The following is a 17,047-nucleotide window of genomic DNA, read 5'->3' on the forward strand; positions in this document are numbered from 1 at the left end:
ACTCTATTCCAATCCATATCAATCAATTTTATGGATTCATATCAAAGTTCTGTAAATAAGATCCCAAAGTTGTGACCTACAGATTCTAAATTCACTTGCTTAACTATGGGAACTTGTTTAACTATAGGCTCTCTACCCTTGTTTTGTCTTGTCATTGTAATCAACCTCAGTGGGGCAGAGATCACAACAGTGTTGAAAGTCCTCCAAAATATTATTGTGTTTCCACACCAATCACTTTTCTCATAGCAGCAGACAACCATCTTATGACCACTTAGGTCACTGTAATAGCTTATATCATTTCCTTTTGCCCATATTAAGAAGTTCCACCCAACTTATGACCCTGCTGATATATTGCTTATTTTAACTTATGTATCACAAGTCAATCAATGGAATTAGCTTATAATTGGTATAGATATTCCAAAGCATCTGGACATCTAGCCTAATAAAAATAGGGCCCTGGAAAAAGGAGACATCTCAGATACTAAGGAAAAGCTGAGGTCCCCCTCATTAAAGGGGACCATGGACTCTTTAATGAAGAGCCATTGGCTCAGAGCTCCTCCTCAGTTTCCTTTACTGTAGGTGGGATAATTTCAATCTCCACGATGTTGGTGATCCCAGATGGGATTAACTTATGTAAACTAAATGTTCTAGACAACTCAAAATCTGTTTTTATAAAAATTTCATGGTTGTTAGAACTCATGGGATTGTAACTGATATGATTCTCAATATGATTGTAGGTATGATCTATTAGGTCAAGATCCATGATGGCAACAACTCTATGGGATCGACATCCATGAATTACAGGTGGAGTTCTCAAGGGGAAGGCTGGGAAAACTATTCTTGGCACAAGAGGCAGGACTCTCCTAATTTGATTTCCTAGGAAATGGAAAATATTCTATCTTTTAAGTCTGGCCTCAATAAAATTGGCTAGCAAATGACTGTAGCCTGGAACTGACATGAAGTGAAGGAAGTAAGGAAGCTCCCTTATTGTATAAGGTCACTATTTTTTTCCTATGGCAAATTTCTATAATCATGGCAAGTTAACAATATAAAGAAAATATTAAATCTTTATTTCAAAAGTTAATACTGGAACATATCTGAGCTATTATAATAAGATACAGGCATAAAGTTTGAGCTGTTTAACCTAAAAATTTAGTCCTTCCTAAAATTAATGTGATATTGATTAATGTGGATATTGATAGAATCGTTTGTGGATTGAACTGTTGTCCTATTAATTATTTAGCAGAAACATCTTTAGTTTTGATTTTAAATAAAAAAAAGAATGATAAAATATCCTGTGTTCCTAAATAGGAAAAACCGACTTTATTTCATTTTATTACTACCACCTGAAAGTTGAGTAGTTGCTTTTGCAAAGCAAACCTGTTTATACACTGTCTTGAAATTGACTATTCAGTGCATTTATCCATTCCAAGGCTGGAATTCCAAGACTTCCAGTGGAAGAAAGCTGGCTCCCTGCAAAGAAACAGGAAGTCTGGAGGAATGGCAGGTGGGAGATGGAGGGAAGGTGAGTTCCATTTTGGACATGTTTTATTTGGGACAGCCAGGTGGACATGTCCAGCAGGTGGACTCTGACACAAGGGGCACCAGGAAACAAGTGAGGTCTGGCAAGATTGTTCTTCCCTCACTCTTCCAGCCTTGACACATCTGTACTTATTACCTTCCTCTTGAAGGTCATGGCCTTCCAAAATCATTCCTTCTCCACTGTTTGCTTGAGATTTTGACCTTTCCCAAGTCTTGTCTCCCTAGAGAGATGGAAGAGTTATCTTAGAATGGGTTGTTACTTCTCAGAGTATAAGGTTAATCTAGGTTCAGAATTTGCATTCAACAGGCACAGACTTAACAGGGCTAAGCACAAATTTATTACTGTTCAAAACCTTGATTTGAACAAGATATAAGTAAAGAAGAAACCTGTACTAGAGAATAATGGAGAATTTAACACGTGCTGTTATTACAATAATAACAAAAAGAAAGAGACAAACAGGTAACATTCATCATCACTAATTCAAGAAACATCAACTCCTGAATTGGACTCAAGAGGACCGAGGATAGTTATCTAAGATTAGAAAGGATCATCACTTGGCTGATTCCTTTTATGTTCAGAACCATAATCCACAAAGTACAGACTGGCCATATTGCCCTGAAAAAGTTATTTTAACTGTTTGCCTCCATTTCTTCAATTGTAACATGAAGATAATCACAGCTCCTAGCTCAGTGTCACTGTGACGATCAAATGGGGGGAAATTTGTAAAAAGCAGTTGGCCCAGACAGAGTGGGACCCATATAAATACTCACCTTTAGTTCATCTTAAAAATGGGCATAACAAAGGTATCTATTCCTCAGAGTTGTTGTGAAGAGTAAATGAGATAATATTTCTAAAAAGCATTTAATCCAGTGCCCGACACACAGTAGGTATTCTATACATATTTATTCCCTTCCTCAATAACCCATCTGAAAAAAATGGAGAGAAGAATAAAAGCATATACCTCTCAGGACTGTTGTGAGAATTAAATGAGATAACCATGTTGAATGCTTTACAAAACTTTTAAGGTCTTCAAAAAAAAATTTATTTAAAACTAAATACAAAATAAATACGAAAAAAACAAAATGGAAAAAGAGAGAAAACAAGAAAAATATTGGCATGTGCCCAGAAGAACTTTAGGGAGAATTCAAAAGATGTAACAATAAATTTCCATTTCAAGGAAGCATCTATAATAATAGAAGACATTATAATATGAATGTCCTTTTATTTTTATTTATTTATTTATTTTTGCTTCCTTGTAAGTTATTCTTTTGGTCTTTGCTGTGCACTTTTTATTCTTTTTTCCCTTTCACTGTATCCACTTTTCCTAAGCAGGCGACAAGAAAGTATGGACACACTTAGGTACACATATACATACAAATATATACCTACAGGCACCCATACAGATATCTATGTACACACTTAAAGAGACTGAAATGCATACATACACATAGATATACACCCATCTACACCTATATATGTATATACACACTTAAACTTACATATATACACACACACACATACATATACACAGACACCCATCCTTACCCCTCCACCCACATGCATGTATCTATATATATGTACATGTTTATATACATGCACACATCTAGACATCCTTACTCCCTCACATACATACATTTATCTATACACCTACATATGCACACATACATCCACTGAAATGCATTCACCCACACACATGCATACATATGCACGCATATACAAACACGCATCTGCATATATACATATACACACATACATTTAGCCATCCACCCCCACATTCATATATACAAACTTACACATAATATCCACATATTCTTGCATTTACACAAACATGCACATATATAACCCATCTAGACACACACACATGTATCCATATATGCTCACATACATACACACACGTGTACACGCACGCCCATCCCCACCCCTGACGTATATGTGTATATATAAACTCTTACACTAACATGTATACAAATACGCGCAGGTACATGCAAATATATACCCTTCTGCATCCTGCACCACACACACACATTTATATATACCCACACATATCCGCACGCATACAATGAAAGTTACATACATCTATATGCACACACACATATACGTGCATCAAAACCTACATCTACATGCGCACACACACATATACATGCGCCCCACTCCATGCACATACATGCCTATGTACATACTCATGCCTACACACCTACACACAGAACACATACAAAGAAACACACAAGCATGTTCATATATAACTCGCGCATTTACACACACGCGCGCGCGCGCGGCTAAAACAACCCGCACGCCGGCACACAGTGTGCGTCTGTCTCTCTCCCGAGGGAGCTGTTCAGTTTCCCTGTCGGAGAACCAGGATCCCAAGGCCTCCCTTGCGGTTTTCTCACAAACTCTGCTCCCGGTTACAATGTAGCAGAAAGTCTCCTCTTCCCCCTCCCTGCTAACTCTGCTTCCCGCGTCCTTCACCTGTCGGGCTGTTCCTTACCCTCCCCTCCCGAGGGGTCTTTCCCTCATTATTCCCACCCCCATTAATCCACACGCCTGGTCCCACTCCCGTAAATCTGACACCCGCCTTTTACAAAGGGTAAGTTAGGGTCATTCATGCTCACAAAAACGGGTCAAAGTGAGGCCTTGAATCCTCCCGACTCCTCCACCTTTTACCCAGGGTTTACCTCAATAAGGTGCCATAGCTATCTCCCCCATACCCTGAGACCCGTGAGGGCAAGGCCTCTTTTTGCTTTTTTTTCCATTAGGCGCTTAATCAGTGCTTACAGTTGGGTTATTTACGTCTTTGCTGCACACAGGAGGTGCTTAATTAATGCTGTCTGCAGCCAGTCCTCAGAGACACACTTTTTTTAACCACTCGCTTTTAACCACCGAGGAAAAAAGCAGGACTCTAGCTCGGGTCACGCAGCCAGATAGCTTCGGGGGCAGCATTAGAACCCAGGACCCTTGGGACCCGTTTCCCCCTCCCCCAGCTGGCTTCGGAAGCTGTCTCTCCACCTGGGCTGCCCCAGCCCAGAAACACTCACCCAAGAGGTTGTTAATAACCCAAACCTCCACCCAAGCGGAAAAGGATGGAAATAGACATCTTCTCCACTGCGCCTGCTCAGAGGCGGCCTGGCCCTCACTGGCATCCGTCCGAACCCCAGAGCGCTCTCCTCGCTCTTGGGAAATGTAGTCTTGCGGCTGGCGCGCCGACTCACGAGCTATTCAAATCACCTCCCCCCCTTAAAGAGACCTAGTTCCCACAGTGCCTGCTGTAGGAGAGGCGGGGGGGGGGGGGGGGGGGGGGGTCGGGGGTCGTGACTAGTAGCCGGGGGGCGGATAGTTTCCGGAAGCTAACCTAGACCGTCCCTGCCCTCAAGGCGCTTTTTTTGGGGGGGAGCTGGGTGAGAGAGGTAAAGCCAGACACAGAAGTGACTATAAAATATTTGCTAAATTATTCATTATTATTATTATTTATTGGTAATTTATTGGTAATCATTATTATTATTTATTGGTAATAATTCGTAATTGGTAATAATTCATCATCATTATTATTTATTGGTAATCATTATTATTTATTGGTAATAATTCATAATTGGTAATGATTCATTATTATTATTTATTGGTAATTATTATTATTCATTGGTAATAATCCATAATTGGTAATAATTCATTATTATTTATTGGCAACAATTCATAATTGGTAATGATTCATTATTATTTATTGGTAATCATTATTATTTATTGGTAATAATTCATAATTTGTAATGATTCATTATTATTCATTGGTAATAATTCATTATTATTATTCATTGGTAATAATTCATTATTATTATTGGTAATAATTCATTATTATTTATTGGTAATCATTATTATTTGTTGGTAATAATTCATAATTTGTAATGATTCATTATTATTATTTATTGGTAATCATTATTATTATTCATTGGTAATAATTCATTATTATTATTCATTGGTAATAATTCATTATTATTATTGGTAATAATTCATTATTATTTATTGGTAATCATTATTATTTATTGGTAATAATTCATAATTTGTAATGATTCATTATTATTATTTATTGGTAATCATTATTATTATTCATTGGTAATAATTCATTATTATTATTCATTGGTAATAATTCATTATTATTATTATTGGTAATAATTCATAATTGGTAATAATTCATTATTATTTATTGGTAATCATTATTATTATTTATTGGCAATAATTCATAATTGATAATGATTCGTTATTATTTATTTGTAATCATTATTATTTATTGGTAATAATTCATAATTGGTAATGATTCATTATTATTATTTATTGGTAATCATTATTATTTATTGGTAATAATTCATAATTGGTAATGATTCATTATTATTTATTGGTAATCATTATTATTTATTGGTAATAATTCATAATTGGTAATGATTCATTATTATTATTTATTGGTAATCATTATTATTATTCATTGGTAATAATTCATTATTATTATTTATTGGTAATAATTCATAATTTGTAATAATTCATCATTATTATTATTTATTGGTAATAATTGGTAATAATTCATTATTATTTATTGGTAATAATTCATGATTTGTAATAATTCATCATCATTATTATTTATTGGTAATAATTCATAGTTGGTAATAGTTCATAATTGGTAATAATTCATTATTATTTATTGGTAATAATTCATCGTTATTATTATTTATTGGTAATAATTCATAATTTGTAATGATTCATTATTATTATTTATTGGTAATCATTATTATTATTCATTGGTAATAATTCATTATTATTATTCATTGGTAATAATTCATTATTATTATTCATTGGTAATAATTCATAATTGGTAATAATTCATTATTATTTATTGGTAATCATTATTATTATTTATTGGCAATAATTCATAATTGATAATGATTCGTTATTATTTATTTGTAATCATTATTATTTATTGGTAATAATTCATAATTGGTAATGATTCATTATTATTATTTATTGGCAATCATTATTATTTATTGGTAATAATTCATAATTGGTAATGATTCATTATTATTTATTGGTAATCATTATTATTTATTGGTAATAATTCATAATTGGTAATGATTCATTATTATTATTTATTGGTAATCATTATTATTATTCATTGGTAATAATTCATTATTATTATTTATTGGTAATAATTCATAATTTGTAATAATTCATCATTATTATTATTTATTGGTAATTTATTGGTAATAATTCATTATTATTTATTGGTAATAATTCATGATTTGTAATAATTCATCATCATTATTATTTATTGGTAATCATTATTATTTATTGGTAATAATTCATAATTGGTAATGATTCATTATTATTATTTATTGGTAATTATTATTATTCATTGGTAATAATCCATAATTGGTAATAATTCATTATTATTTATTGGCAACAATTCATAATTGGTAATGATTCATTATTATTTATTGGTAATCATTATTATTTATTGGTAATAATTCATAATTTGTAATGATTCATTATTATTTATTGGTAATAATTCATTATTATTATTCATTGGTAATAATTCATTATTATTATTGGTAATAATTCATAATTGGTAATGATTCATTATTATTTATTGGTAATCATTATTATTTGTTGGTAATAATTCATAATTTGTAATGATTCATTATTATTATTTATTGGTAATCATTATTATTATTCATTGGTAATAATTCATTATTATTATTCATTGGTAATAATTCATTATTATTATTGGTAATAATTCATTATTATTTATTGGTAATCATTATTATTTATTGGTAATAATTCATAATTTGTAATGATTCATTATTATTATTTATTGGTAATCATTATTATTATTCATTGGTAATAATTCATTATTATTATTCATTGGTAATAATTCATTATTATTATTATTGGTAATAATTCACAATTGGTAATAATTCATTATTATTTATTGGTAATCATTATTATTATTTATTGGCAATAATTCATAATTGGTAATGATTCATTATTATTTATTGGTAATCATTATTATTTATTGGTAATAATTCATAATTGGTAATGATTCATTATTATTATTTATTGGCAATCATTATTATTTATTGGTAATAATTCATAATTGGTAATGATTCATTATTATTTATTGGTAATCATTATTATTTATTGGTAATAATTCATAATTGGTAATGATTCATTATTATTATTTATTGGTAATCATTATTATTATTCATTGGTAATAATTCATTATTATTATTTATTGGTAATAATTCATAATTTGTAATAATTCATCATTATTATTATTTATTGGTAATAATTGGTAATAATTCATTATTATTTATTGGTAATAATTCATGATTTGTAATAATTCATCATCATTATTATTTATTGGTAATAATTCATAGTTGGTAATAGTTCATAATTGGTAATAATTCATTATTATTTATTGGTAATAATTCATCGTTATTATTATTTATTGGTAATAATTCATAATTGATAATAATTCGTTATTATTATTACGGATTATTGGTATCATCCGTAAAAATTTCTGGTGCTTCTAGAAACTCCCTGTCCAGGTTCTAGGGCTCAAGTCGGGCAAAGAGTGACGTCATTTCCTTCCTGTTCCTTCCCAACTTCTCATTAGCATTTAAGTGCCTAATATAATAAAGTGTGTGCTATAGCCTATTATTCTTCCTCTAAGTAAATTAGAACTCTCCGACCATCGGGAGAAAAGGTCCGAAGCAGAGCTGGGGGCTTCTGGTTAGGGTCCTTATTATAATCTGGCATTTCGCAGTTTGCACTATTCTGCTGATACCTTATCTTGCGGGAGCTCCCCTTTCTCACCAATAAATCTTTTTTTGCTTTTTTTCTGATTTTACTTTGGGTCTCTGTCCCACACATGATGAAGAACTTGGCTGAATCCTTTTCAGGCCGAAGTTGACCGGGATGTACTTCCTATCCCCCTCCTAGGATCTTTCCATTAAATTTTTTTTAACGTGATGAAATTAAGGTGTGAGAGAACTAAGAGAAAGGGAAAGGGAGAAGTGGAATGGGGCAAATTATCTGCCACAATTTAAAAAGGGGCAAGAAAAAGCTTTTGTAGGGGAAGGAACAGGAGAGGTGGGTGAGTCACCCTTACTTTCATTAGAATTGGTTCCCTGAGGAAATAACACACATTTTCAATATGGTAGAGAAATCTGTCTTACCCTACAGGAAAAGAGGAGAGGAATGGGACACAGGAAAGGGGAAAGGAGTATATTGGGGAAGGGACGGGTCAGTAACAATATTTTTGAGGAGGGGCTGGGTAAAAGACAGAATAAATAGGGGAAAAGTTACTGTAAAAAGAATTTTGAAGGAAATTTTTCTGATAATGCCTTATTTCTCAAACATGGATGGAACAGAGTCAAATTTATAAAAACAAATAAGAGCCATGCCTAAATTGATGAATGATCAAAAGATGTCTGTGCCCAAAAGGCAGGGCCACGCCCTGGGCAATCCCAGATCCATCTCAAAGAAACTGGACTCTGTTTCCCTAGGATGTCCCTCCTGCCTCAGAGCAGTGGCTGCCACGGCCCTTTTGATTGAAGAGGCCTCAGAACTAACCTTGGGACGGGCATCAAAGTCCTAACTCCCAATGGGTCCAGAGCATTTTAGAAGTCGAAGGGATCAGTGGCTGCTGGTGGGAGGCTTGCTAGATACCAGGCTCTCCTACCTGACCTGACTCACACTCCCAACCCTGCCACCCTGCTCCCTGACACCACCCAGTCAGGAGACATCATTCATAACTGTGAGGAAGTTCTAGATTCTGTCTACTCCAGCTGACCTCATTTAAAGGACATTCCTTTAATATAAGATCTAAGATATATTTAATATAAGAGTGAATTGTTTACAGATGGGTTGAGCTTTCTTGAAAATGGGGAAAGAAAGGAGGGATATTCTGTAGTGACCCTCAATGGCACCTTAGAAGCTAAGCCATTGCCCCCTGGGACTTCTGCCCAGAACTCATTGCCCTAAGCAGAGCTTTGGAACTGGGAAAGGGAATGAACATCTATACAGACTCCAAATGTGCTTTTCATGTTTTTCGTGCTCGTGGCCCTGTATGGGCAGAAAGGGGACTTTTGCCAGCAAAGAGCTCTCCTATTAAATCTGCAGGAGAAATTCCACAGCTACTACAACTGTCCATGAGCCCAGAGAGGTTTCAGTCATATTTTTTAAAGGACACGAGAAGGGAGATTCACTTCAAGGGGAGCAGGTTTGCAGGTTCAGCTGCTGAAGCTCCTGCCCACTCACCCCTGACTGTGGTCCTGTGATTCCCCCAGCTCCCTGATTCTTACACTCCGTTCATGCAGCTCCCAGGGACAAGCCTTGCAGAGGAAACGGGAGCGTCCTTTCTCCTTCTGGCTGGTTTTAAACCCCCTCAAGCCAACTCTTAATCCCAGAGGAAACTGCTCTTTGGTCTCCATCAGGCTGCACACCTGGGGAGAAATGCTCTTCTGTCCCCTGGGAAACACCTTCTCACTGGTCCCAGGCTGGGAGGAACGATCTGGAAGGTCTGCCAGGCCTGCCCAGTCTGTGCCCAAGGGAATCCTGAGGGAGCTGTTGACCCTCCCCCTCTCCTGAAGCTTCCACAGAGAAGGGCACATGCCCAGGGGAGGTTGGCAAAGAGACTGGACACAAACGCCCCCTTGTGGAGGTTTCAGGTTGCCTTTGGTCTTTGTTAACACCTTTACTGATTAGGTAGAAGCTTTTCCCTGCAGCACTGAGAAGGCTCAGGAGGTATCAAAGTGCCTGCTGAAAGAAATGATACCTCACTTTGGCCTACCTCCTAGCAGAGCAACTAATAGTCCAGCTTTTACTTCTCAGAACACACTGGAGAAAGAACGGTGAAATTGTCTTCATCCTTCTTTCTCTCACTCTTCTACCTAACTCTTTCTCACTCCAAGGATGAGAACTTTGCTCCCAGCATTCTCTCTCTGACTTTATCGTTCTGGGGCCCTGCCAGCAGTTACCTCCTTCCTAGCCTTTCAGCTGGGGAGCTCCGTGGGCAGTGCGGGCGTTCAGGATTATCGGGTGGGCCTTTAGCATCCCCAGGGCAACCCACAGATGGGACCCTGATACATTTTTTGCAAAGGCCCCATTCCCAAACGTCACCATCTCCACCTTGGATACCCCCCCCCACTTTTAATCTGCTTGTGAGACTTGTTTCCTCAGGCTTCAAGCTACAAATTTTCAATTGTTCTTTCAGCCTGAAGATCATGGGATGACAGACTGGGACATACAACACCCCTTAGATGCTGCTGCTGTCTTTGGAGCTCGTACTTGCCCTCCTGGCCTGAATCCCCAGTGAACCTAAGGACATCTCTATGACTCTTGTCAGCTTGAAACAGCTACTTAAGATGAGACCTTCATCCCATTACCCCAAATTAATTTAAGAGGATTGTTTGGGGGGAGGGAGATGCTGTAAACTGAGATATTTTGAAGGGCTTGGATGTTAACTATATCCCCTTTGGAGAGCTCCCAGACCCTGGGAAAAGCCTGCAAACTCCCAGGTAAGTAGTTTCATTCAATTGGAGAGCTTGGTCAATCACCCTCCATTGAATGGCTACAAATTCTCAATGGTTCAGACTCCCAAGATAAGTAATATCTTTTCAATTAGAGATCGGGGTCCAAGGCATTGACAACATTGAGTGATCATTCAATTTTGAATTGAAACCCCAAACCTCAGACTGCTAATAAAAGACAACTCTGAACCCCAAATCTTTGCAAACATCCTAGACAGGACCTTGTCCACTAAGAAGTCTGTCTTCCTAGGATGCTGGCTTCTCAGTGCCAATAAATCTCTTTTTTGCCACACAGATTTTGGGTTTGCAAGTTCTTTCACATAGGACCTGTGCCTCCAATCAGAGGGGGCTCCCTGTCCCAGTTCTGGAACCTCATCATTTGCACCTCATCACAACTACCACTGACTTCATCAGAGCTAAACTGATCTCTAACAGTGCCTTCTCCCTGCCGGCCTCAGTGATTCTACAGTGGAGTTGGACTGAGAGAGGAAGTGGACTCAGCCCTGCTCTGCGTCCATTCTCTTGGTTTGTGAACTTGCTGGGTTTAGAAAAAGTTTGGTTCTGGATGTAGAGTTCCAATCTCTTCACCTTTAAGTTTCTGATTGGGATTTTTGGTAGTTAATCTGAAATTTAAGAATGAAAACTGTATACTAATGATTTGTATGATCTGTTGACTTGGGAAGGTGAAGGCTTAGTCTACCCATTCCTCACTGAGTTTGTTTCTTAGAAGTGAAAAACTGACTCCTTGGAGCTCACTCTCCCTCCCTTTATTCTGCTCTCTTTCCTCTCCCCCACAAATGAAATTCCTGAAATAACATTAATTGCTTCTATTGTTTAAGGGAATAATTGACATTTATTCAAGAGGAAATCTAAGACATTTCCTTGGATTCTATTACTCCAGGGGATTTTCTTTATAGCAAACAGCACTAGTCCTGAAGTCAGAGACCTTAGCTCAAATACCGCCTCACACACTTATTGGCTGTGTGACTGGGCAAGTCACTTATTCCTTTTTGCCTCAATTTTCTCATTTGTGAAATGAGCTGGAGAAGGAAATGGCAAACCACTTTATTTTTTCAGAAAACACTCAAATGGGATCAGGAAGTGTTGGATACAAATGAAATAACAAAAACAACAAAGCTTCCTAGTAATCATCTTCATACTTATCATTACCCCTCCTCTCAGTTTTACTATTGAATTTTATCTCTTTCTGTAATGTTCTCTCTAAAATGTAATGTTCTCTTGTTGGGTTTTCTTGGAGGTCTCCGGGAGCAGCCTTCATTTCAGTTCGCTAATCACCCCATGAGTAGACAAGGGTTAAAGTCCAAATCCTTTATTGTCTCTTTCCAAGTCTTGTCTCCTTTCCTGGGACCCAGTTAGCTCTCTTAGAGTCTAGATCATTTATTATCTCCTTCCTGGGGCTGGGCAGCTTTCTGGAGAGCCTTTCAGTCTGGCCTTCGTCTTAGTTGGGGAAGTGCAGGAATCCAGGCCAGCCACCAGGAAGATGGAAGATCGAATTGAATTTCTTCCCTTGGTTCTGAGAGCTTAAGCTCCTGCCACCAGTCCTTTGCCTTCTCTTCGAATGTCTCTGAATCTCCCTGGCTGAGGCTTCTAGCTTATAAGCTCCAAACTGAGTACAAACCAATCATTATATCACTAGGAAACCATTATTTGTTGTAGGATTAAATCAATGCTAAACTAGATTTAACGATTGTCTGCTAAATTCCACTTAGTGCCTTGTTTCAAGTTCTGACCCATAACATTTCCTTGTAGGATTAAATCAACCATACTGAACCATGCTAAATTAGTTAACTATTGTCCCTTATCAATTCCACTGACTTAGTACCTTGTAAGAATCCTTTGTTTCAAGTTCATAGTTCTGGCCCATAACATCTTTCAGTTCACAAGTGTGTTCAACTTATCTTTTTTTCATTTCAGATAAGTGTGTAGTTCACTGGATTCTCATTCCCTCCCTAGTTCCTCCATTTTTCTATATTTTTCTCACAAATACCAATTAGGAGAAATAGCAAGTTCTGCCCCATATTCCTTCTTTCTACTCTGGCATATTCTTTTTACCCTCAACTTACTTTTTCCTTTAAAAACTTCAAAACAGAACCAATCCACCATTGGGAATGACTCTGTTCTTATTTAACTCCATTATTCGTTAAAGATTTGCAGGTTCTGATAAGACATGTTTCTTCTTTCCCCATTACAACCTTAACTCTACTTCATTATACATCCCCTTCTCATTACTCAAATCAATTAGCCTCTTCTGGTCTTCTGGTTCTGCACTTCAGAACCTTCTTAGCTCTAGTCTTTTTATCAGAAATGTTCAAAATCCTTTAGTCCTTCAAATATATTTCCCTCACTAGAGGATTATGTCCAACTTGGCAAATAAATTATTCTGGGTTATAAGCCTGGATCTTGTGCTTTTTGACATATTGTATCTAACCATCCTCTTGTTTGTGCCAGAAACTGCCATGGCTTGTGTGAACTTGAGTGTGGTTCCTTGGTCCTTGCTCAGCGATTTCTAAATGTTGCAAGATTTTTTTTCTGTAATGTTAATGCTCTGGATTTAGACCAACATTCCCAGTTTCCTCTGGTGTTCTTCTCAGATGATTGGTGGAGTCTTTCTGTCTTGGCTTTGCTCTCTGATTCTGAAAGCTCTGAGTAGTTTTTATTATTTTTTTTAACATAGAAGATCTAGAATTTACTAGGTCCCTACTCTGGAGGTTTGTGCCTATCCAAGGCATTTCTTGACTCTCCTGATGTTGGACACAGCGCATTCAAGGCCATCATTGAATGAATGCCTTTCAGGCCCTGTGTTCAAATTCCTGGAGATAGGAACATTAAGATAGAACATTAAGAAGCCATTCTGACTGGGATATAGAGCTCATAAAGGAACATATTGCTTAATAAGTTATGGAGAGGGGGTGAATTTGAGACCATGAGGGCCTTTTGCCTGCCAAGCAGAGGAGTTTGTACTTGATTTCAGAGTAGCTAGGAAGGGCCACCAGTAAGGCAGGAACTTGTTGAAGGAATCCAGGGTGTTTCACCTCAAGAAATTCTTGGATCAGAAGAAACTATGATGGTATTTGAAGGTCTATCAGGAAAGTAAGAAGTCATCTTTGTTCTGCTTATTTCTACAAGGGAGAACCAGGTGCAGTCAGGAGTCCCAGAATGAGATGGTGATTATAAAAAGGAAGATTTTTTTTTTTACTTCACGTAAGAAATTCTTGCAAAATCTGAGCTCTCCAGAATATAAAACCTTGCTCAGATTGCTCATTTCACAACGGACTTTGGGCCTGGTAGGTTGCAAAATAGATCGAGCACTGGGCTTGAAATCATCTTCCTGAGTTCAAATCTGTCCTCAGACACCTAACTGTGTGATACAAGTCACTTAAACCTGATTGTCTGTTTTCTCATCAATTATAACCTCCCATCCAGAGGTTACTAATGGCGAGTCTTGCCTAGTCCCAGGCCTTCAGAACTCTTACCCAATCCCAGGTCTTTGTAGATTCCTGGCCATCGCTTCTCTGAGCAGTGGTTCTCACGTCCAACAGAGCACCCGGACACAGCGGCTTGCAAGCACAAGACTTTATTCCACATGTTCACATCCTGCCCTCTCCTGCACACTCACTGACTTCCTGGTGAACTCCACCTCCTTCCTGGTCCCTACTGCTTATATAGGGCCTATGAGGTCACACGTACAGGCAATAAGGGAAGGGGATGTCTCCTGGTGATGAAGTGTTCTCAACACAACCAGAGTTCCTGCTCATGAGGCAGTTAGTACCAATTGCAGAGATTACATCTGGGTGCCTCAGACATTAAAGACTCTTTGCTCTTATACTATGTGAAGTTCCTCCCCTGATCCTTACAATTTATAAAAGAAGCTGGAGGAGGACATGGCTAATATCTTTTCTAAGAAAATTCCAAATGATGTCATTAAGAGATGGAAATGACTGACCAGCAACAAGAGATCTTTAAGACCGGTGACATTTGCTAGTTATGCTATAAATGGGATACGTTCTGTAGTCTCTTCTAACAATGAGGTTTTGTGATTTTGTATCATTAGAGCTCACTGGGATGGCCAAGTCTAACAGGAGTGCATTAAGAAGGTAGAGATTCAGAAGCAGCATTCTGAGGTCTAGAAATATAACATGGAATCAGGAAAAAAACATCAAAAAATCAGTATATATTTATTAATTAATCAACTCCCCATTTCCCTGTTGTCTTCAGGGTAGGGTATGTATTTGGGGAGTAACAGATACAGCCTAGTGAGTGATTTCTCGTTAGGGGAACACTCACTCTCTTTCTTAACCTTTGGACTATCTTCTTCCTCCCCCAGGGAGTCCCGCAGTTGGCATTCAGCTGGGAAACACCCTGGTGCTCACTGCGCATCATAAAAGGAGGCTTTTACTTCCAAATATAAGACCAAATATAAGAAAATCTTTATCTGCAAACATTCTAGGTGAAGAATGCTCATCAGATGTCGTTTGTTGTCCAACAGTGTCCCACTTCTCTTGTCTAATCCTGTGTGTTCTAGCCATGTCGACGCTGCCAAGATATTCCTCCCAAACTTTCTGCAAGTTTTTAAATCCACTTCAACTCCTTGTTTCTTAGTTAATTTGTACACTTGTCGAGTGCAAACATCAGTGGTACCATGTAATGTTCTCTTCTCTAAAATATAATCATTTTCTGGGAGCAGGTTTCTTGGGGGGCTTCTGGGAGCAGCCTTCCTTTCAGTTCTGTGTAATAATCACCTCAAATGCAGCCAGGAGTTAAAGTCCAGTCCTTTATTGTCTCTTCCAAAATAGCCCAGTTAGCTTTCTTAGAGGTCTGTCTCTCTCCTTGGTTCCGAGAGCTCTTGCCGCTAGTTCTTTTTGCTTCTGCCAGCTTCAGCCTCTTGCTCCCTCTGAATCCAAAACCTGCAGCCAGCACAAAGGTGGAAGTTGGAATGAATTGACTCTGCCTCTAAGAGAGTGGGCTTGTGGGCTTCTGACTTGTGAATCTCCTGAAGTCTCTAGTGGGGTTGTCCTTTAGTGGGCTCCTTCTTTTATATGCTCTCTAAAGGTGTGAACTCTGATGTGTGAACTCTGATGTGTGAACTAATGTGTGAATTTTCTTAAAGGTGTGAACTAAGTACATAAGCATTGTCTCTATCAAATTCAGCGACTTAGCAGTACTGAGCATGATCACGGACAAAGAAAGCCCTTGAACCATTGTTTGCCTATGCCTTTTGGTTTCTTAAGGGGAGGGAGTCTTCCCGCAATACTGGGATTTGGCTCATTTCATGTCCCTGGTGGAGCACACTTATTGCCTCCCAGTGGCAGCCTCTCCCAGGTCTTCGGACATCTTAGGTCACAACCAGCGTATGATACCCCAACAGAACACCCGGACCACCTTGTTCATTTATAGAAGTTTATTGCCTGGATTACATCTTGACTCTGTCCCCAGTTCCCATGTTCATGTATATATTAGGGCAAATGGTTAGCCCCTAGCAACAAGCACTAACCAGTCATAAGGGGAGATGAATTCACTGAGGTGTGTGCTTAATACAAGCTTCTTTATCTCTAGGAGCCTGTGCTGATAAGGAGCTGCAGATCTCACAACCGGATGCCTCCTAAGGGTATAGAGCCCTAGCTACCCTGTTTTGGTTTTGTGCTCATCGCTTAAGCTCCAACGGACAAACCCAAAAGAAAGAGAAAGTGAAGCAACTGAGTATTTAATATAGCCAAAGACCCCAGCTTTAAGAACTTATATTTGACAAAAATTGCTGACAAAATTGGAAACAGCATGGCAGAAACTAGGCATTGACGCACACCTAACACCATACACCAAGATAAAGTCTAAATGAGTTCATGATTTAGACACAAAGAATAATATTATAAGCAAATTAAAAGAACACAGGATACTTTACCTCTCAGATCTGTAGAGA

General features: G+C 37.6%; 1 protein-coding gene across 4 annotated transcripts in view; it reads right to left on the reverse strand.

Annotated features, from left to right (window-relative positions):
• LOC100924534 (zinc finger protein 665) overlaps positions 1-17,047 on the reverse strand; it is an 87,077-nt gene that overhangs the window by 18,145 nt on the left and 51,885 nt on the right. The window contains exons 1-2 of one of the 4 annotated variants that reach the window (XM_031949828.1): positions 4,579-4,660; positions 1,679-1,763 (exon numbers count right to left, since the gene is read on the reverse strand). The exons of 1 other annotated variant lie outside the window; for it this stretch is intronic. In XM_031949828.1, the coding sequence (XP_031805688.1) occupies positions 1,679-1,696 (18 nt within the window). In that variant the 5' untranslated portion in view covers positions 1,697-1,763; positions 4,579-4,660. Of the gene's footprint in view, positions 1-1,678; positions 1,764-2,313; positions 2,607-4,578; positions 4,661-17,047 lie in introns of those variants that run through there. 2 more of the 4 variants (XM_031949830.1, XM_031949829.1) reach the window with 2 other exon arrangements.

The sequence above is a fragment of the Sarcophilus harrisii genome, chromosome 2 (genome assembly GCF_902635505.1).
Source record: "Sarcophilus harrisii chromosome 2, mSarHar1.11, whole genome shotgun sequence".
Taxonomy (NCBI): domain Eukaryota; kingdom Metazoa; phylum Chordata; class Mammalia; order Dasyuromorphia; family Dasyuridae; genus Sarcophilus; species Sarcophilus harrisii.